This window comes from Oncorhynchus clarkii, chromosome 9 (assembly GCF_045791955.1).
Source record: "Oncorhynchus clarkii lewisi isolate Uvic-CL-2024 chromosome 9, UVic_Ocla_1.0, whole genome shotgun sequence".
In the NCBI taxonomy this organism is placed as follows: domain Eukaryota; kingdom Metazoa; phylum Chordata; class Actinopteri; order Salmoniformes; family Salmonidae; genus Oncorhynchus; species Oncorhynchus clarkii.
Genome location: NC_092155.1, coordinates 58,281,045 through 58,304,053, shown reverse-complemented (window position 1 = coordinate 58,304,053; position 23,009 = coordinate 58,281,045). Strand labels below are relative to the sequence as shown.

Sequence of the window (23,009 nt, the reverse complement as noted above, 5' to 3'; positions counted from 1 at the left end):
CAAGTTTATGTATGTCGGGTTGTTGTTGCTGCAATCAGATGCAATCACTGTACCCTGTACCCCACACCTGTCCCACCCAGCCCAGGGCCCGTCCTGTCTGAATGGACAGAGTGGTCTGTGACTGTGGGCTGCATTCCTGTCTCTGCCTCGTCCTGTCAGTGTCCTATCCCTGATAATCTGTCTGCCTGCATTAGAGCAGAGTACAGGATTATAGCAGTCACAGTGCACAAGCACACACACAGACATGCGCGCGTGCATACAGGGACAAGCACACTTGCACGGGCCATTAGACACACACACCGAGCGCACACACACTCACACAAAGCCACTGCCATTGCATAACTACACATGCACAGGCACGAGCCCCCCCCCCCCCACCTCTCCCTCCGTCATGCACCATGAGCTCACGCCCCCTGCAGGCACTGGGGGGAGGGGCCTCAGATCTCTGTACTGCATTTAATAAAGTCCTATTCCAGTCTCCCTTTCACCTCATTTAAGACCTGATTTACTTAATAAAAGGCACATCTCAAAAGGTGGTCCAGGTATCCTCATGACATGGCACAAGCTGGGGGTGGGCCTTTCCTATTTTGTTCTCTATCGCTCCTCTATTTTTCCTCAAGCAAGGGGGAAGGCCAATGACATCACAAAGTCACCATCAGACCAACTCCTAGAATGGCTTACTCCTTGAAGTTTGCAGGTGTCTAAAAAACACTCTTTTGCTAAAAACAGATTTTTTGACCCTTTAGTGTGTGCTATTCCCTGTCATTGATTCTTGGGATATCACTTTTCAGCAGGAATAGTTCCAAAATCACTGGATGACATCTTTAAGGTGGCATCTCTTAAGGTGGCATCTCTTAAGGTGGCATATCTTAAGGTAGTATGAGAATGATGAAAGAGAGTACAGATGATTCTTTGTTACTCAAGGGTATTAAAAGATAACATATCATTTTTATCACTACATCAGAGTTGTAGTATTTAACTCCATTTGACTACATTTCTAATTTGACTCTCCCAAGAAAGAAAATTAATTGACAGTTTATGTTGGCCCATCAGATTAGTTATTTCCATTTCAAAATATCTTAGTTGTCTTAGAGATTTGGCGTGTTGCACTTACATATTTTAGTTTTTTTGTGTGCAAATGACTGCATCCTCATCCTCAATCATTGATACCAGTATGTCAATTCAAGAGAAGCCTTGTGTTTTCCTATTTTATGTAACTTGGACCTTTAATCTAACCTCTCACTATTCTCAGGTGGGGAACTACAAGCGGGCCGTCAAGCGGATTGACGACGGCCACCGGCTCTGCAATGACCTCATGGGCTGCCTTCAGGAACGTGCCAAGATTGAGAAGGCCTATGGTGACCAGCTGACCGCCTGGTCCAAGAGATGGAGACAGCTGATCGAGAAAGGTCAATATCGGGATTGGAGAGGTTCAATCAATGAACCAAATCTTACTGTGTGGATTAGAAGCTACTCATATGGTGGCTTTTGTTGCAGTCTGTTTTGAGGTCTTCATCCCATATTAAATTCATTTGATTCATCTCACTGCTCAGCTGTATTGTGAGTGTTTTCTGTAAGATGACAACAGTCATATTTTCTGAAACCTATATGTTTTGATTGAATGTAAGTAGCCTTGCATGAGCCGGAACACCTCATAGGAGCAGGAGCCTATTTCCTGTTTCTGTAGCACGAGGCAGCTTGATGTACAAGTACACCCCCTGGACAGGATGTTAGTCTATCGCAGGGCCTTAACCCCAATCTATCTCCTTAATGCTTAGTGCCACGCACAAGTGCATTGGGTCTCATTTTTACAGTCTTTGGTATGACTTGGTCAGGGATCAAATTCCCAACCTTCCAATCAAAGGGCTAACACTGAGTTGATCGCGTTCATATTTTCCATCATATTTTTCTGCCACCTATATGTTGTGATTGAATGTCTCCCTGTGATATTCTCTAACCCCAGGACCACAGTATGGCACCGTGGAGAGGGCGTGGCTGGGTGTGATGACCGAGGCTGAGAAGGTGAGTGAGCTGCACCAGGAGGTGAAGAACGGCCTGCTCAACGAAGACCTGGAGAAGGTCAAGAACTGGCAGAAGGAGGCATACCACAAGCAGATGATCGGAGGCTTCAAGGAGGCCAAAGAGGCCGACGAGGGCTTCAAGAAGGCCCAGAAACCATGGGCCAAGAAGCTCAAAGAGGTAAATGGACTGGAAGGGTTAGGGAAGGGGATCTGTTGTATCCTCCATGTGTACTTGCATTTCTAACAGGAAAACCATGTTATTCTTAAATCCAATACAGGGGACACTATATTTGATATGTGAGTAGGCATTTGATGCACTTGGCTGTTTTCATGACTGACCTCTGAGACCACAACTGGTTAGATTAGTTCATTTGGCTGTGCATCAGTCTGCACTCTTAGAAGAAAGGGTTCCAAAAGGGTTCTTCGGCTGTCCCCATAGGAGCACCCTTTTTGGTTCCAGGTAGAACCCTCTGTTGAAGGGGAACCAAAAGGGTTCTAATTGAAATGAAAAAGGGAATTGAAAGGGTACTTCTATGGGGACAGCCGAAGAACCCTTAAGGTTCTAGTTATCTCCTTTTTTCCCGAAGTGTGTGTCTGGCTGCAAATGTACTGCATGTGTGTAGGATAGGTGACACATACTACACCGTTGTTCTTGGACTAGGACCCACTTGAATCAGCCCTAATAGGGTTTACAGAGGCCATCTTAAAAACAATGGCTGTTTTACTTACATCTGAGTCAACATACAAGTTGCTCTGCCAAACATCTAGGTACTGTAGCTATTGGCATATGTGTTAGTTCTGTTTTGTGTACCATAATGACTCTTGCTGCATCACTCATCCAAGCTTAGCATCAGAGAACAACATTGCCTTTGCGAAAGTAACTCAATTAAGTCACTGTCATGCTTAGATGTATTAGTATTTATACAGTTTATCTATAGGGATACTAAGATTCTGTGTGTGCTTCCACAGATGGAGACTGCTAAGAAAACATACCACATGGCATGTAAGGAGGAGAAACTGGCCGCCACCCGTGAGGCAGATGGGAAGACACAGGCCTCCGTCACAACTGACCAGCAGAAGAAACTCCACGAGAAAACAGACAAGTGCAAACACGACGTTCAGAAGGTGAGACAGAGAGGCTCAGGGTCTGACAAATGGAAGATAGAGCAACAAAATGACATGACAACCTTTTCTGTACAAATGTATGAAAAGGTAAGACTTTACAAGATGCCATTTGACGTTCTCCATATCAAACAGGAGAAAATTCCATGTTATCTAGTGTCATTCCATCTGTTTTAAAACATATATGGTGCTATTAACACCATAGTGTGTGTTATTGCAGTATACTACCGTAAGTACATTCATCTGTTTCTGTTAGCGGCTTAAGTGAAATAAGCTGTGAAAAACAGAATCAATGCAGTGTGGCAGATTACTCTAGTGATCAGACAGGACATTCATTTTATTTAACTAGGCAAGTCAGTTAAGAACAAATTCTTATTTACAATGACGGCCTAGGAACGGTGGGTTAACTGCCTTGTTCATGGGCAGAACGACAGATTTTTACCTTGTCAGCTCGGGGATTCGATCCAGGACCTTTTGGTTACTGGCCCCATGCTCTAACCACTAGTCTACCTGCCACCACAATCATCCATGAAGGTGGATCTCCCACTCTATTCAGGGAGCTCTGGTAACAAAAAGAGCAGAAATGTTTGCACTGCCTATTGTTGATTATAATTATACATGACATCTATCTGCAGTAACACAGCTCTTCTCACCTCTTGTGGATGAAATACACTGTGTCCAACTCCTCGTGTTGTCCTTATCATCCCCCCGGCCAAGGAGAAGTATGAGAAGTCTCTGTCAGAGCTGATATTGTCCTTATCTTCCTCCAGGCTAAGGAGAAGTATGAGAAGTCTCTGTCAGAGCTGATATTGTCCTTATCTTCCCCCCGGCTAAGGAGAAGTATGAGAAGTCTCTGTCAGAGCTGATATTGTCCTTATCTTTCTCCAGGCTAAGGAGAAGTATGAGAAGTCTCTGTCAGAGCTGATATTCTCCTTATCATCCCCCCGGCTAAGGAGAAGTATGAGAAGTCTCTGTCAGAGCTGATATTGTCCTTATCTCCCCCCCGGCTAAGAAGAAGTATGAGAAGTCTCTGTCAGAGCTGATATTGTCCTTATCTTCCTCCAGGCTAAGGAGAAGTATGAGAAGTCTCTGTCAGAGCTGATATTGTCCTTATCATCCCCCCGGCTAAGGAGAAGTATGAGAAGTCTCTGTCAGAGCTGATATTGTCCTTATCTCCCCCCCGGCTAAGAAGAAGTATGAGAAGTCTCTGTCAGAGCTGATATTGTCCTTATCTTCCTCCAGGCTAAGGAGAAGTATGAGAAGTCTCTGTCAGAGCTGATATTGTCCTTATCTTCCTCCAGGCTAAGAAGAAGTATGAGAAGTCTCTGTCAGAGCCGATATTGTCCTTATCTTCCTCCAGGCTAAGGAGAAGTATGAGAAGTCTCTGTCAGAGCTGATATTGTCCTTATCATCCTCCGGCTAAGGAGAAGTATGAGAAGTCTCTGTCAGAGCTGATATTGTCCTTATCTTCCTCCAGGCTAAGGAGAAGTATGAGAAGTCTCTGTCAGAGCTGATATTATCCTTATCTTCCTCCGGGCTAAGAAGAAGTATGAGAAGTCTCTGTCAGAGATGATATTGTCCTTATCTTCCCCCCGGCTAAGGAGAAGTATGAGAAGTCTCTGTCAGAGCTGATATTGTCCTTATCTTCCTCCAGGCTAAGGAGAAGTATGAGAAGTCTCTGTCAGAGCTGATATTGTCCTTATCTTCCTCCAGACTAAGGAGAAGTATGAGAAGTCTCTGTCAGAGCTGATATTGTCCTTATCATCCCCCCGGCTAAGGAGAAGTATGAGAAGTCTCTGTCAGAGCTGATATTGTCCTTATCTCCCCCCCGGCTAAGGAGAAGTATGAGAAGTCTCTGTCAGAGCCGATATTGTCCTTATCTTCCTCCAGGCTAAGGAGAAGTATGAGAAGTCTCTGTCAGAGCTGATATTGTCCTTATCATCCTCCGGCTAAGGAGAAGTATGAGAAGTCTCTGTCAGAGCTGATATTGTCCTTATCTTCCTCCGGGCTAAGGAGAAGTATGAGAAGTCTCTGTCAGAGCTGATATTGTCCTTATCTCCCCCCCCGGCTAAGGAGAAGTATGAGAAGTCTCTGTCAGAGCTGATATTGTCCTTATCTTCCTCCGGGCTAAGGAGAAGTATGAGAAGTCTCTGTCAGAGCTGATATTGTCCTTATCATCCACTCGGCTAAGGAGAAGTATGAGAAGTCTCTCTCAGAGCTGATATTGTCCTTATCTTCCCCCAGGCTAAGGAGAAGTATGAGAAGTCTCTCTCAGAGCTGATATTGTCCTTATCTTCCCCCAGGCTAAGGAGAAGTATGAGAAGTCTCTGTCAGAGCTGAGTGCTGTCACTCCCCCGTACCAGGAGAGCATGGAGCAGGTGTTTGACCAGTGCCAGCAGCATGAGGTCAAGAGACTCACCTTCCTCAAGGAGATCCTGCTGGACATCAAACGCCACCTCAATCTCACTGAGAACCAAAGGTCAGTGACTGGTGTTATCCTCTATCGCCCCATACATACTGTAGCCCATCCTGCTGTATTAAATCACCTCCATCAACCTTTCCTCCCACATGGCCTTTGAATTGAAAGGTTATAGAGGAAAAACATGTGTGTCTTCAATTTCAGTTGGTACAGTACGTATACGTATGTACATATTATCAACTTGGAGTCATCTACACAACAGCAAATCTGCCTTGAAAAGATTTCTACATTAGTGTATCTAATATATTCAGAATACCTACCTTCATTACAGTATTGATCTCTTCTTTAAGCGCTCGTCTGCATTCCTTTTTGTTATTAGTCGTGTCTATGGATTAGTTGAAATATTACATTCAGAGGGAATTTACTCCAATGTGCTTATGATGTTGCTTTCATTACAGTTCCTGTCAAATAGATGAGTTTCAACACATTTCAGTCTTTCAGAGTCACAACACCAATTATACAGAGGATGCAGTTAATGACATTTCAGCCAAATTGCATCATGTCAGAGTGAACTCTTGTCATATTCTTGACTGTGGATCAAATTGCATGTGATACAAAGCCAGGTTCCATGGTGATTGGAATAAGGAGTTAATTCAAGCTGTTTCCTGGATGCATAGTCTTGGTCTATGATCTGAATGGAGGATGAGTATAGACTTTTATAGTGTGGTGTGGAGTACTAACATGGGCCTTTCAGCAACAGTATTGGTGATAACCCATAAATCAACCATAGACAGGGTAATGGTAAGCTAATAGCTAAAAACCCAGTCCTCAGCTCCCTCTAATACAGTTAAGCAAATACAGACAGTGTCCCAGTGACAGCGGTGAAAAGAGAAAAATCACTTGTAACTTTTATGTGCTGTGAATGCATTTGAATCGTCCATTTTATTGTTCATTATTGCATCTTACTCCTCAATTCTTGGCAGTTTTATCACCATGAAATGTCGTCATTTGTAGGGCTTGACTGTCAGTTATTCTGTGTTTTTGTCTCCACCTCCTGGTGAAATAATATCCATCTGTCGAGACTCCACCTCATTACGCCAATTTTAAAGCAAATGTACTGTCTGTGTTCTGTGTAGCTTCACCTCATGCTATGAATTGACTGAATGGCTTTGTTTTTCAATTATTTCACCCTGTTCTGAGTAGTGGAGCTTCATAAACAACTAGAAACTCTACAGGAAACAGCACCATTAGTGCTGGACAGTTGGCGCTGGCAGCCCTAATGTGTTATTGTCCCATAACAACTGGATGGTTCAAGCCCTGAATGCTGATTGGCTGACAGCCATGGTATATCAGACCGTATACCATGGGTATGACAAAACAGTCAGGGCTGTATCCAGGCACTCCACGTTGCGTTGTGCCTAAGAACAGCCCTTAGCCGTGGTGTATTGGTCATATACCACACCCCCTTGGGCCTTATTACTTAATTAAACAGGCTCCTTCTCTCTCTGCGTGTCACAATGTGCTCTCTGTCCTCCTCTCCACAGCTATGGCACAGTTTACAGAGAACTGGAGCGCACCATCCTGGGTGCCAACACACAGGAGGACCTGCAGTGGTTTAGCAACCACCATGGCCCTGGCATGCATATGAACTGGCCGATGTTTGAGGTACTGCGGCCTATATACTCTGTAGTTCATCCATATACTTGCTTTTCAGGATTATTTATAACATGTAACAAAGGTTCAGGTATTTTTTTATTAATTCCCCCACAGATGCAAATATTGCTTTTTGTTACGACTTCTTAATACCGTTTCTTATATTTGTAAGATTGTTGATTTAGCCTACTTTCTGATTTAAAAGGAAAAGTGAAGGACATTGGCCAGATCTGAGGCTCTGCTTCAGTATAGACTTTCAGAAGTATTAATCCTCTGCTCTGACCTCCAGGAGTACAACCCAGATGCTACTGCTGCTGTTGTTAAGAGGGAGAAGGTGCAGAAGCCGGCTGGGGCCCCACCGACCCCCAGCACTGACCATGTGGCACCACCTGGAGACCGTGGCAGGTGAGAGGATCACTCCACTGGTCAAACTACTACTGACACAAACACAAACACACACACACACACACACACACACACACACACACACACACACACACACACACACACACACACACACACACACACACACACACACACACACACACACACACACACACACACACACACACACACACACACACAATGACATGCCAGGGTTAATATCAATATCTCCTATGATGCCATATCATTTGTTTTTCTGTCTTCCTTCAATTGATCAGCATCAGCGCTGATCATGTGGCACCACCTGGTGACCGTGGCAGGTGAGAGGACCAAAACACTGATCAAACACCACTGCCACACACCTGCTATTGCCACACACACCTGCTACTGCCACACACACCTGTTACTGCCACACACACCTGCTACTGCCACACACACCAGCTACTGCCACACACACACCTGCTACTGACACACACCTGCTACTGCCACACACCTGCTACTGCCACACACCAGCTACTGCCACACACACCAGCTACTGCCACACACACCAGCTACTGCCACACACACCAGCTACTGCCACACACCAGCTACTGCCACACACACCAGCTACTGCCACACACACCAGCTACTGCCACACACACCTGCTACTGCCACACACACCTGCTACTGCCACACACACCTGCTACTGCCACATACTCCAGCTACCACCACACACCAGCTCCTGTCACACACCAGCTACCGCCACACAAACCATCTTCCGCCACACACCAGCTACTGCCACACACTTGTTACTGCCACACACCAGCTACTGCCACACACACCTGCTACTGCCACACACACCTGCTACTGCCACACACACCTGCTACTGCCACACACACCTGCTACTGCCACACACACCTGCTACTGCCACATACTCCAGCTACCGTCACACACCAGCTCCTGTCACACACCAGCTACCGCCACACAAACCATCTTCCGCCACACACCAGCTACTGCCACACACTTGTTACTGCCACACACCAGCTTCTTCCGCCACACACCAGCTTCTGCCACACACACAAGCTACTGCCACACACACCAGCTACTGCCACACACACCAGCTACTGCCACACACACCTGCTACTGCCACACACACCTGCAACTGCCACACACACCTGCTACTGCCACACACACCTGCTACTGCCACATACTCCAGCCACCGCCACACACCAGCTTCCGTCACACACCAGCTACCGCCACACAAACCATCTTCCGCCACACACCAGCTACTGCCACACACCAGCTACTGCCACACACACCTGCTACTGCCACACACACCTGCTACTGCCACACACCAGCTACTGCAACGCCGGGACCTACCCTAGTCCAACTATTTAAATTGTATCATACACCCTGGGATCTAACATGATGCCATGACTTTTTTTGCAGTCTCCATATAATTAACTGGATTGATGTTGATTATTTATGTATTTCATTCAGTCTGTTAATAACAGTTGCTCTAGTCTACGGTACAGCAATGTTTGTATTCTTGATACAATTCTCCAGATCAAACCCCTGTATCTTCCCTAACTCTTCCATTGCAGTGTGAGCAGCTATGAAAAGAACCAGGCCTACTCCACTGAGTGGTCCGATGACGATGCACCTGCAGCCTACTCGGGCGGTGAGACCAACGGGGGTGGAAATGGAAACTCCTTCGAGGAAGACTCTGGCAGTGCAGGGAAAGAGGGTGCAGGGACCGGGACCGCATCCGGGGTCCGAGTGCGTGCTCTGTATGATTATGACGGACAGGAACAAGACGAACTCACCTTCAAAGCTGGTAAGCAACGACAACACTTCACCATCTTTGATGTCTCTTCATTTTTGCTACAATACATTTGCAGCTAAAGCCTATTCTTGAGTCCAACAGTGTAAGACAAACTCTGTAATTGACACTATCAGTATCACATGGTGTATCATGGACAGGCTGGCTAGATAGGGGGGTGGAGATGAGGTCACAGGAAATGTCCCGCTATCTCTGTTCATCCCATTTCGAAACCCCTCTATTACTGGAGGAAGATAGTAGTGGTTTGTCAATAATGGCCATATTTCACTTCCTTCAATTACAGGCACCTGCTAGTTATTAGCAATTGTCTTCTGAATGTCCCTATGTTAGATGGTGTTAGTAGGGCCTTCATAACCACATGATGCACATCCTGCCTGATCTTTGACATGATAAAGGAAACGATGAAGGTGACCAGATGTACTATTGACCATGGAAAAGAGCATAGAATGCATGTTGACTAAGTAATGTACATATGTTCTTCACAGGTGATGAACTGACCAAGACTGAGGATGAAGATGACCAAGGCTGGTGTAGAGGTCGCCTGGATACAGGCCGAGAGGGACTGTACCCGGCCAATTACGTCGAGGAGATCTAATGACCCCAAAGGAGGAGGACATGCCATTGGAGGCAGCTCGGACTGTCTCATCCAATCGCACTGCACATAGCCAGAGACTTATGAGCAACACATCCCTTGCCCAACAGATGCGCAAATCAGAGTCTTGCCTAAATAAAATCTTAGTATATTAGTAGTATATTATATTATATTTATCCAGTATTTGGAGTGAGGAGGACATAAACACTAAAACAGGAGCAGCATTTATTCCAGAGTACACACACTCAAACATACTGTAATATCAAGCCAATGCAGGGACACATTTGTGTAGCTGTGTTCAATATAAAGATGATGCGGATGATTCAACGTTTTTGCAGTATATTCTCCTATAACAGTGTGACGATAATGTAACCAATTATATTTACCTGCCGGTTTAACCAGAACAAGCTACTCGGCCTGCGTTGTGTATATATGACACCGTTTTGTGTAGCAGTTTCGATGCTCGTGTTCAGTCCTCCTCCTTACATTGGGAATGCTGTGTAGTGTTAAAAGTACCACAAAATGTATCCTAGATTTGATTATTTTCTCTTTTGTGATTTGGTCTCATCCCTTTTACCAGTTGTGCAGTGGTACAGTATCTGTTGTCTCTGTTTCTCAATTGGTTTGCAATAGCAGCATGTGCTATGCAACATGCATTCCCTTAACCTCCAAGCCATATTACGGCTACAAGATGCAACTAATCCCCTGATATGACCAATGCAGAGGACCAGAGTTCACCATTAGACACAGACACAGCATTGGAATAACACCATGAGCTTGTGTCTGCCTTCATCCCCGGAAGTGGAGAGGCTGGATAGCTGTTTTTCTCTCTCTTCCCCATCACCACCATTGAATCATAACGTCTCATTTCCATTTCATTGCGAGGTATTTTTAGAATATCTGTTCATTTGGATCTATTGCTGTGTTCTATCTAGAATACCTGTGAGGGAACATTTTAGGGTCAGTAGGCAAGGTATTATCACCAGCTTGCTTTGATTTAATCTGTCATGCTGACAAGAACGTTTTGGACAATTTGATTGTTCAGGTGAAGTATTCAGGCATATTTAATGTGAATTTAGTTGTTTTCCTGCTGTAGGGGGAAAACAGCATATAGGAAAAATGGCTTTGAACTATGTTACTGTTTGATGGTTGTCTCCTGGTAAAATAGGAACATCAATCTTGACGGTACCATGCTGCAGATCCTTGTCTTAAAATGGAAACGTGGGCATGAATGTACTATTGTAGGGGCATGGAAGGAGACATGCTGAATTTAACTAGGCATGTTTTGTTCCATTGTCATAGAGAACGCTACCAGAAAAAAAAGTGGTTTTGAGCCCCTTTACCTACTTAGGCCAAAGAATGACCGAAATCCGAAAATGCATAAAACTCTCTCTATCCATGCAATAACTCACATAACCCTGTCAAGGATTTTCTTGTCAAGATGCAACTCATGCAACTAACTGCTTCCTGTCCTCTGAATATTTCTGTGTTCATTCAATAGGCGATCCACATGGGGGAAGACAAGAGCATTTTATATTTATTTTCATTTAATCTTTATTTAACCAGGTAGGCCAGTTGCATACAACAGTGACCACAGTATATCAGAAATCATTTATTTGTCTACAGTAATTAACTCTACTTTAGATTGCTCCCAGTAGTATACTTCACATGCTCACACCTAATGCAGCCCCCGCTTTGAATACACATGTACTTTTACTGCTCTAATTACATTGGGAACCAGTTTATAACAGCAATAAGGCACCTCTGGGGTTTGTGGTATATGGCCAATATACCACGGCTAAGGTCTGTATCCAGGCACTCCGAGTTGCCTCGTGCATAATAACAGCCCTTAGCCGTGGTATATTGGCCATATACCACACCTCCTCGTGCCTTATTGCTTAAATATACAGAAAACACTACAGTACTTGTTGAGAAATCAAACTTATCAGATGTTGTCCGATGCAAATATGGTTGCCAATGGTAAGCTGTTTAAATCAGATATGCAATGATGTGAGAGCAGAATGCTCATGAACATGAGGTTATGCAGTAGGTCTCTCTTCAAGTTTGAGGTCGTAGAACATTCTCTAACGACAGGATGTGTTTATGTTGAGGCTTAAGAGGAGACTTCACCAGGTTTTGGTATCACTGTTGAGAGATCACATCACCAGCTCACAAGTAATGTGTATTAGTGTAAGCTGTCCAGCCTAGCAAAAATAACTCATATCATTGAGATATCCTATGTCCTTTACACACGCACACACACAAACACACCCAGGAACACACACACACACACATCTCGGGTAGATATTTTGGGGTCAAACATCCTTATCATCATGAGTTGTGTAATTGTAAAGAAAAAAAAGAAAAAATGCAAGTGATCGAATACTAAGAAAAATGTAGTGTCATACATGTAAATGTGTTAACAGCAATGGAAAAGCATATTAAGTAATAGGTACCATATCGTATGAATTTCATTGCAATGGAATTGTCAATGTACCAGAGCGTGACGTTACCCCACGCTGTCAAATTTGTATATGATGATGTAATTTAAAGATTATATTCTATTGTAACTGTACAACTGTGTTGAGTTGGAAAGGAAACCTAACTACATTGAGGCAGTAAAAACAGTGTATATGTAAATGCTTTTTTATGTTGATTTTTCTCTTCCTTATGCACACAAGGGGGACACGGCTCATGTCGTGAAACCCCTGTATTAGCAGTGTATGTATGTTTCTAGTTAGTGATGTAATTGGATCTCCTAACTGGTGTAGTGCCTGTTCATCTTAATGTAACAAAAGGTTCATTTAAATATGCATAAAGATGATTATGATTATGATAATAATTATGATAGTAATGAAAATCCTGAATCAAAGTTGTTGTGATGGTGTCAATATTGCGATATTGGTTTGAAAGGGGAAAACAAGTTTGTTGAGAATACAAACAAAACGTTTTGTGTCATTTGTGTGTTTCTTGAATGGATTTTGACTGTACATTGTGATATGCTATGATTGTAGTCTCAGGGTGCTTGATGAGAAAGCAGAAAAAATACACATTATTGTGTCATTTTATTTTAGACACATTCAGTATGTAAACACATAGAAGGATATACAGTATGCTTTAGGTCATTATACCTAAATATTTACAAACAACATCTTGCTCACACTCATTATAAATATTCAATATTATGTTCTAACATGTGTACAGTATGTATTCAGTCACTAATCTCTAGCCCTGTTTATACCTGCCGTTAACACGCGTCCTTCGTCATGATCTTGACTTGATCTTGCCTGTTTACACTTATAAGATTTGATCACAATGTTTCTTTTAATCGTCTTCACTTGTCTAAAAATGTGGGCACAATCAGAATGTGGATAAGATCAGGACAAAGGCAGCATGTTAGAACCAGGTATAAACAGGGCTTCTATCACTGGTGTTTGTCTCAACATATGGATTCTAGCACTTGAAATGTGGCAATGATATTGAAATGCTTCTATTACAGTAGTTTACTGTATTCACAAATTCCTATTAGACTTGATTCTTCCGCCAGTGAACGGGCCCCGGAGTCAAATAATTTCTCTATACTTAAATGAAATTACCAACGTAAACATCAGATCTGTGTGATTAACAGCTGTGGTTACTTGTGACTCATGAAGAGCCCCATACATGGGAATACCACTACAGATCAGTAGTAAACACATTGCAGACATTCACTCCAATATTCACCCGGCATGTAACAAAATGCCATGAACTGTACGAATGCTTTTATATCCGAGGGACATTGTGTAATGGTAATGAAAGAGGAACCACCTTAAAAAGTAACTACTGGTGGTTACAGTAATGTGAAGTCACAATCAGAGAAAAATAATACAGTCATATGGCTTTGACCTTCGTGAAAATGAAATATTGGACAATTAGTATTGAAAATATTTGAAATGTAAAACTTTGCATATCTAATGCAATGTGGCAATAAAAAATAACAAAACCCCATATCCAATCAGTTTACCTAATAATATTGGAATTAGGCAGGAGTGCACAATGCAGGAAGCAGTCTATACACTGCGTTGCTGGAGCTAAAACAATCCTTTTGCCAAAACCTGTTTGGCTAGATAGTGGTCTCCAGTCATCATCAACACTAATCTTCTCTTCTGGCTGGCTGCCCCACAGCTTCATACAGGGTGGACAAACTGGTAGACCAGTCTCTGGGACACATCAGGCTTACGGATGATGCCCTTCTTGTAGTACTGTCGGATAGAGCGACTCAGCTTGTCATAGTTCATAGCTGGACGGTTTTTCCTGATGCCCCATAACCTGGACACATAAGCCGAGTCTTCTATTTTGAAGATTCCTGTTGATTAAAAGAAAAACTACTTTTGAGAGATGGAACATTTCACCTTTTTCAGCAACCAATGCACAATAAGCCCCAATGTTGAATAATTCAAGTCAGCACCCATGGTAAACTTTTCTCACCTGTATGGTGTACATTTTAGGACACCCTCAGCCTCAAACCTAGGAGGGTTGTCCTAAAATGTACACCGTACACCCGCATGCACTCCACCCTTATGGCTTCTCCCTGCCCACTCACCTTTCTCCTTGTTGAGCCAGCGGATGCAGTGTCCGTAGTTGTGCGGCTTGAGGAGCAGCTCTCTAAGAAACTGCCACAGGTGGATGGGTTGGCCTGAGCAGGAGGAGTCTGCCTTTGGCCACGACTCCTCAGCACCATGTAACCTGTTATCGCCTGGTGTGCAGGGCTCCTTCATGCATGCAGCTGTGACAAAACAACATAGAACAGAATTACACATTTGTGATCTTGACACAAGATAATACCTGAAAACTACAGCGCAATCTGTGTAGTGAATGAGCCAGGTATTCCTTCTGCTTGTGGCTATAAAACACGCAATACTTTTACAATGGAATGACCCACACCGAAGATGAAATACATGCCATGTTATATATACCACAGTACAAGTAAACGGACCCATTGAAGGTTGTCAGTTGTCCTACCTGATCTCCAGATGTCCAGATGAGCGTACAGCAGGTCTCCACACTGCATTGAGCGCTGCCTAAAGTCCTCCTCTGTCATGGAGCACAGATCCTTTCCACTGAGCTCCTGGAACACCTTGCCCACCTGGGGTAGTCTGTACAGGTGCTCTGTCCACAGCAGCCACTTCTGGACGTTCCCACAATTCCACTCCATGGGGTCTGCACAGGAGATGAGTTGTTCATGATGGACCAATATAATGGTAAACATTTATCCACAGCAAGTTATATATACAGTTAAATACAATGGCACTGTTGGCACCAATGATGTATATAAACCCTGTATTGCTGATGCTATGTACTGCCCAGTGAGAAGCATTGAAGCCACCAGTCGTCCATATTGGCACTCCCCCGAAGGAACAGTCAGCTAAATGTTTCAAGGACAAAATAACATTTATTTAATTATGTTTTGTTGTTGTAATGGGGACAGTAACATTTTACATTTAAAAATATATACTTTAAGGGAAAAATATATATACAGTTGAAGTTGGAAGTTTACATACCTTAGCCAAATACATTTAAACTCATTTTTCACAATTCCTGACATTTAATCCTAGTAAAAATGCCCTGTTTTAGGTCAGTTAGGATCACCACTTTATTTTAAGAATGTGAAATGGCAGAATAATAGTAGAGAGAACGATTTATTTCAGCTTTAATTTCTTTCATCACATTACCAGAGGGTCAGAAGTTTGCATACACTCAATTAGTATTTGGTAGCATTGCCTTTACATTTTTTAATTTGGGTCAAATGTTTCAGGTAGCCTTCCACAAGCTTCCCACAATAAGTTGGGTGAATTTTGGCTCATTCCTCCTGACAGAGCTGGTGTAACTGAGTCAGGTTTGTAGACCTCCTTGCTTGCACACACTTTTTCAGTTGCACCCAGAAATGTTCTATAGGATTGAGGTCAGGGCTTTGTGATGGCCACTCCAATATCTTGACTTTGTTGTCCTTAAGCCATTTTGCCACAACTTCGGAAGTATGCTGGGTGTCATTGTCCATTTGGAAGACCCATTTGCGACCAAGCTTTAACTTGAGATGTCTGATGTCTTGAGATGATGCTTCAATATATCCACATACATTTCCGTCCTCATGATGCCATCTATTTTGTGAAGTGCACCAGTCCCTCCTGCAGCAAAGCACCACCACAACATGATGCTGCCATCCCCGTGCTTCACGGTTGGGATGGTGTTCTTCGGCTTGCAAGGATCCCCCTTTTTCCTCCAAACATAACGATGGTCATTATGTCCAAACAGCTCTATTTATGTTTCATCAAACCAGAGGACATTTCTCCAAAAAGTACGATCTTTGTCTCCATGTGCAGTTGCAAACAGTAGTCTGGCTTTTTTATGGCTGTTTTGGAGCAGTGGCTTCTTCCTTGCTGAGCGGCCTTTCAGGTTATGTCGATATAGGACTCGTTTTACTGTGGATGTACTGTGGATATAGATACTTTTGTACCTGTTTCCTCCAGCATCTTCACAAGGTCCTTTGCTGTTGTTCTGGGATTGATTTGCACTTTTCGCACCAAAGTACGTTCATCTCTAGGAGACAGAACGCGTCTCCTTCCTGAGCAGTATGACTGCTGCGTGGTCCCATGGTGTTTATACTTGCATAGTATTGTTTGTACAGATGAACGTTGTACCTTCAGGTGTTTGGAAATTGCTCCCAAGGATGAACCAGACTTGTGGAGGTCTACCATTTTTTTCGGAGGTTTTGGCTGAATCCAAACCTTGACCCAGAAAATATTTTTTTTAAACTATCGGCCTATATCGAATCTTCCATTCCTCTCAAACATTTTAGAGAAGGCTGTTGCGCAGCAACTTACTGCCTTCCTGAAGTCAAACAATGTATACGAAATGCTTCAGTCTGGTTTTAGACCCCAGCATAGCACTGAGACTGCACTTGTGAAGGTGGTAAATGACCTTTTAATGGCATCAGACCGAGGCTTTGCATCTGTCCTCGTGCTCCTAGACCTTAGTGCTGCTTTTGATACCATCGATCACCACATTCTTTTGGAGAGATTGGAAACCCAAATTGGTCTACACGGACAAGTTCTGGCCTGGTTTAGATCTTATCTGTCGGAAAGATTGCAGTTTGTCTCTGTGAATGGTTTAAATTAAATGTATGCATTAATAAGGTGTCTGTAATCGAATAAATGTGGGAAAAACAAATGTAAGCATGAACAAATGCTTTTCTATAGCTTAAACATGGTGGGGGAGTGTCAAGATGGAGTCGCGGAAGCTTCAAAACAGCACCCCGTCAGTCATCTAGTCTATATATAAATCACTGGTTGGCACTCATGCAAATGCATAGGTTACCTATTCAAATGTGAGCTAGTGCATCTTTAAGGAGCCTTTGAGGAGAAGGAGATGAGGTGTGTGTGCATTGTACTGTACGCAATTTCTGAACTCATATTTGTGTTGCTTTATGACAAGTACCGAGTTGGTGAGTGTGTGAAATGATGAATTGTCAACAGAGCCATTTGCACAGGGCGGGGAGGCCCTAGACACTTCCTTTCATTGGGTTTAGCCTATCGTCAGTAGCATTGCCATAAAGTCGGAGTGTCGCATGAAGAAAGACCAACCTAAGTGGTGACCTTCACTGTTTAGTTTGCTTTACTGTAAGTAAGATCCAATAGTGCATAAGGAGGTACTTCAACAGTTAAAGTAGTGCATGAAAGGTGCTCTTTTCTCTGTGCTCTTTAATCCTTATCCTCAGCCAATCTACTGACAGTGACAGGTCACATGCTCAACTGTAGAGAACATAATAGACCCTGAGACTGATAGAGGCATGAGGTCTATACCTTTCGGAGAACTTAACATATGAAACGGGAGCACAGTTTATAGCACAGGATAAGGTGGTAATAACATGGTGTTGTATCAAATTATAGGCAAACAATAGCTTGGTAATTTAACAGTTTTCCTACCTGGAGTAATGTTGAGCAGTATGCAGGCAGTCTCTATGTCCTTCAGTACCTCTCCCAACACCATGCTCTGAACCTGCTCCAGACAGCGTTCCTCAACCTGTCCCTCTAGCCCAGAGGGGAGCCCCAGGCCCTGGCTGTTGATGACAGGGCACTGCTCCAGGGCCTTACAGGGGAGCACAGGGGGCGCTGCGTCAGACTTCTTCAACAGCCACGAGCTGTTTTCAGTGAGGAGCATGTCGAAGCAGGGCAGGAAGACCCCTTGCAGACTGCGTTCAGGAGCGGTGTGTTTAGGCACACTTATCAGTCCCCGGGGCGGCTTGGTGTCCTCCTCCTCCTCCCAGGCCCTTAGGGCAGACCCACTGTGGGAGTAGTCACTGAAACTCATCAGGGGAAGGGGCACTGTGCTCCCCTCGCGGTCACAGCCTGGACTCCCCATAGCTTCAACAGTGCTGGAGAAAACAAAGAAAGACTTTCATCAGTCATGTTGTATAAAGGGATTTATACTGGATACACCTAAATATAATTTCGGTATCTCATGAGGCTCAATTGGAAACAATAGCGAACTCAATGGCAAACTGTTAATATATTGACATAGTAAATGAAATGAGTAAGAACAAACATTTTTTTTAAATAATATCTGATGAAGAACAGAAACTGTCATCCATGAGTGACACTTTCTATTTACACTTTTCTAGTCACTTTGTTTGACTGTTTTATCTTCCTTACATTGACATGGAATTATTTTCTCTCAGACAGTTCTGTCTTTATGCTGCATTGAAACCAAGACCAAATGCCCAAATATTTAAACAGTAGTAATCCTAAAGCAAATATGACATTTCATACATTTTCTTTGGTCTGTTGGTACTTTCTTCAAAATGTTAAATTAAACAATCTCTTTTTATAAAAACAACATTTCATTATGTAGAGTAGCACATTTGAGTATGGTGTGTAAGAATCTTGAATGCCTGACTTTATGTGATGTAATTAGTAACCCTATAGGATGAAACCCTGCAGGTGAAACATGACAGTTCAGTTGGATACCAGAGTGACAGTTAGTTCAGTGAGAACATAATTCTATGGGGTGGGGGGGACACTGACTCTTTTACCTTACCCTGAGGTAACAGACATATTGTAATGTCAAGTAATAATGTCATACAATACTGTATCAATGACAGCTGAATCAGCACTTATTAACTAAGGTCTTAGGCCTAGGAAGTTTGGCTGGTTGCTCATGTGCTGGTGGACACTGACAGGGTTAAGTTTTTCAGGCACCAAGATTGATTTGAGCTTAATAGTAAAAAAGAAAGTCCTTGCCGTCATAGTATATTCGATAAAAGGTGGATAATGAATAACCCAGCCCATATCCATGGTGTGACCGCAACAGCTCATAATGCTGCCCTGTCCATGCTCACTTAACGGGAGGGATTACACTGCTGAGAAGTGCTGTGCCTCTGGGCACTAAAACCAGAATGCACCATCCTTATGTATGACTTATGCTGCAGCTTGTACTGTTGCCATTGACACTAAGGTGTACAAACGACAGTATAGCGCAGCTGTTTGAGCCTAGGAGCTTTTCCTCCCAAAATGACTAGAGTTGAGAGAGATTATCATGGAAGAGATATTTACCCCTAGGTGTGTGTTTTCAGGTGCTTTTGTCTTTGGGTGATGGACTAGGCACGCAAGACCATGACACGCTTTCACGCCAATTATCTTAGCAAATCCATATCACATCAAATAACATTTTACTGCTGACTGACATGGCTTGTTAAAATACCTGTCCTTCCAGATATCACATGGGAAAGACGTTTAGGTTTTTACAGTGGTGGAAAAAGTAACCACTTGTCATACTTGAGTTAAAGTAAAGATACCTTCATAGAAAATGTCACCCAGTAAAATACTACAAGAGTAAAAGTCTAAAATGATTTGGTTTTAAAAATACTTAAGTATCAAAAGTAAATGCAATTGCTAAAACATAAGTAAAAGTAAAAATAATTTCTAATTCCTTATACTAAGCAAACCAGACTGCACAATATTTTAGCTTTATATATATATTGACGGATAGCCAGGGGCACACTCCAACACTCAGACATCATTTAAAAACAAAGCATTTGTGTTTAGAGAGTCCGTCAGATCAGAGGCAGTAGGGATGACCAGGGATGTTCTCTTGATAAGTGCGTGAATTTGTCCATTTTCCTGTCCTGCTAAGCATTCAAAATGTAACGAGTACTTTTGGGTGTCAGGGAAAATGTATGAGGTAAAAATACATAATTTTCTTTAGGAATGTAGTGGAGTTAAAGTAAAAGTTGTCAAAAATATAAATAGTAAAGTAAAGTACACATACCCCAAAAACTACTTAAGTATTTTTACTTAAGTACTTTACACCGCTGGGTTTTATTACTATTTAGTGCTTGAGGGGTTTGGTCAGATCATATGGCTTATCGTTTCCAAGACTAAGTGTAACATAATTGGTGAGTTATTACAGGGAAGTTAATTGACTAAATACTATAAAATGGGGGCCATTCATCTTCTATGGAAAATGAAATAGCTCATTAGAATGAATACATCTCAATTGATTCTCAAAACTATTAAAACATTAATGAGTTTTACATGGTGTTATACTCAAAGAATACTTTCCCTTGATTGAAGTGTCTTACAGTCATGCTCCATTTTTATGTTTTCCTTCGTGGGTATGTGTGCATGCACGTGACTATTATACTACACATGAAAGAAATACTGCTTTAGAACAAAGCACTGGCTCCAAAAATATACCTTGCTAGATAACAATGGTAAACTGATATCAGAGGAATTCAGTCGATATGAAGATATTTGGTAATGTATTACTCATTGCATTCTCCCACACATTAATCAAAGGGAGGGCTACTTTAAAATGCACACCTATTTCTTTATCTAGCTACTTTACCAACATAAAAAAAAAATCTGAGTGTGTTTGTATTGTTCTAAACCAATCAGAATTCAGGCACACATTATCATTAGCAGAGAGTGGTTAAACTCTCATTACAACCTGTTGAACTGGTTTTGTTCCCCTTGGGGTATTGTTAATAAAAATGAAAAACATTGCTAGTGAGTGATTACTAACAAGCAGTTTTGTGCACTTTCCATGGATGCAAGAAAAGATCAGGAAATGTCAGTGCATAAAAAGGAAAATCACCTGTACTTTATATCTGAGGGGCATGAAAATGCCATAAAAAAGAGAATCACTTCTGATATTGCGAGTAAAAACAAGGGAATTTGTAAGTGCTCAAAAACTAACAGAGTGAAAAAGTGAATATAAACTTAGTGTTTCCTTCAAACATGCATCATCAGTGTCTTGAACTGTGACCCCTTCTGTAAAGAATGGCCTGGTACTGTAGCTACAACACCAATTGTCCACTGCTACAGTCTCAGTCCCTGGCTGAAACACATCCTATCAAACTGGTTTCATAGTTTGCTATCCTCATGAATATAACTAATTTTAAATCACACTGATCAAAACCACCACCTCCACATCCTTACATAGTTCAAGCAAGTCTACCACTTCATCATTAAAAATCCACCTAGTGGTTAGAGCGTTGGGCCAGTAACTGATAGGTTGCTGGATCGAATCACCGAGCTGAAAAGGTACAAATCTGTCATTCTGCCCCTGAACAAGGTTGGTAGGCTGTCATTGTAAACAAGAATTTGTTCTTAACTGACTTGCCTAGTTAAATAAAAGGTTAAATAAAAAAATTACTAAATTATAAACATCTCTCCCAAGCCCAGGTGTGCCCGTAGACTTACCTGGTCAGAGGTGTAGACTGCTGATGCTGTCTGAGCTGATAGACTGTCACTCTGGATATCTGTCTTTGAGTCAGTCAAAGGACTGTCTTCTTGTCAAAGTGCTGAAGAGTTCCACAGTGAGTCACAATACAGATACCGGTTAGTCAGAAGCTCAAGTCCCAAGCTCCTCTGGTGGTGGATGAGTCTATGTAGGCTTTACCTCAGTGGTCCTCTCTGGTTGGCTGTTGCAGTCGTCAGGTTGTAACAGATGATGGTGGCCCTCAGGTCATGAGGCAGTGATGTGTCAAAGAGAGGGTCATTAGGATGCCTGGAGCCGTGTCTCAAACACTTTCAGGTGGTCGAAGCTCTGTCTGATGCTCTGACAGTTGTGAGGGAGTCCTCAGCTGGCTTGATTGGTTGAGTGTAAGGCGAGGTTATTGGTCATTGCCCTGCCAGCCTTATCTGTAATAAAGTTCTCACAATACTGACAAATTCATGCCAGAGGAGGGTGTGTGCCCAAGCAAGCGTGCGCATAGGAATACTTGCTTCAATGTGACTTCAAGTCATATTTATAAGGCGCCATTTTACCCTATGTAAACAGTATGAATAATGTAGTTCTGCCTAGCCACAGGTGAATGAGCAACTCTGTGATGACATCTGTAGCTTCCCTCCCCTCTTAAGAAGAGTGGCAGTTAACTCTTTGCTGTCAGCCATGCCTTCTCATAGTGAAAGGAGGAGTTTTCTAAAAGTGTTCCCTTCAGTATTTGTTATAATCTATACAATGTTTGTGATTTGTGAATAAGAAAACATTCCATTGGCCTGAGGGGATTTTTCAAAGAATTCTCATCACTTAAAAATGGGCATAATGAATCAGGCTGCATTGTCTTAATAAGAGGCAGGTAACAACAAATGTGTCTACCAAATGAGCAATTACAATATGCAGTGATTTTTGACATGCTTTCTACTTTTTGCCATTTTAGGTGAAGTTGAGAAAAAAAATTAAGAAAGTCACAAACTCTCTATATATACCGTATATTTCTCTCCTTTAAATATTTTGGAGTATAAAGCCAATAGAGCATGGGTGTCAAACTCATTCCACGGGGGTCGAATGTCTGCAGGTTTTTGTTTTTTTCTTTCAATTAAGACCTAGACAGCCAGGTGAGGGGAGTATTTACTAATTAGTGACCTTAATTCATCAATCAAGTACAAGGGAGGAGCGAAAAACCACAGACACTCGGCTCTTCGCGGAATGATTTTGACACGTGCTATAGAGTGTGCT

General features: G+C 42.6%; 2 protein-coding genes across 5 annotated transcripts in view; one reads left to right on the top strand and one right to left on the bottom strand.

Annotated features, from left to right (window-relative positions):
* LOC139416624 (protein kinase C and casein kinase substrate in neurons protein 1-like) overlaps positions 1-12,971 on the top strand; it is a 47,497-nt gene extending 34,526 nt beyond the window's left edge. For 3 of the 4 annotated variants that reach the window (XM_071165505.1, XM_071165506.1, XM_071165507.1), the window contains 9 exons: positions 1,253-1,409; positions 1,964-2,199; positions 2,991-3,146; positions 5,447-5,622; positions 7,107-7,227; positions 7,505-7,620; positions 7,878-7,919; positions 9,183-9,415; positions 9,907-12,971. In XM_071165505.1, the coding sequence (XP_071021606.1) occupies positions 1,253-1,409; positions 1,964-2,199; positions 2,991-3,146; positions 5,447-5,622; positions 7,107-7,227; positions 7,505-7,620; positions 7,878-7,919; positions 9,183-9,415; positions 9,907-10,016 (1,347 nt within the window). In that variant the 3' untranslated portion in view covers positions 10,017-12,971. The remainder of the gene's footprint in view (positions 1-1,252; positions 1,410-1,963; positions 2,200-2,990; positions 3,147-5,446; positions 5,623-7,106; positions 7,228-7,504; positions 7,621-7,877; positions 7,920-9,182; positions 9,416-9,906) is intronic. The other variant, XM_071165508.1, reaches the window with a different exon arrangement.
* A 1,185-nt stretch (positions 12,972-14,156) lies between these two features.
* On the bottom strand, positions 14,157-18,410 carry LOC139417308 (SAM pointed domain-containing Ets transcription factor-like). Its single transcript, XM_071166574.1, has 4 exons — positions 17,975-18,410; positions 15,015-15,212; positions 14,596-14,778; positions 14,157-14,358 (listed from the first exon to the last, which is right to left on the bottom strand). The coding sequence occupies exons 1-4, from the start codon at positions 18,408-18,410 to the stop codon at positions 14,180-14,182; spliced, it is 996 nt and encodes a 331-aa protein (XP_071022675.1). The 3' UTR covers positions 14,157-14,179.
* Between the last annotated feature and the right edge of the window lie 4,599 nt (positions 18,411-23,009).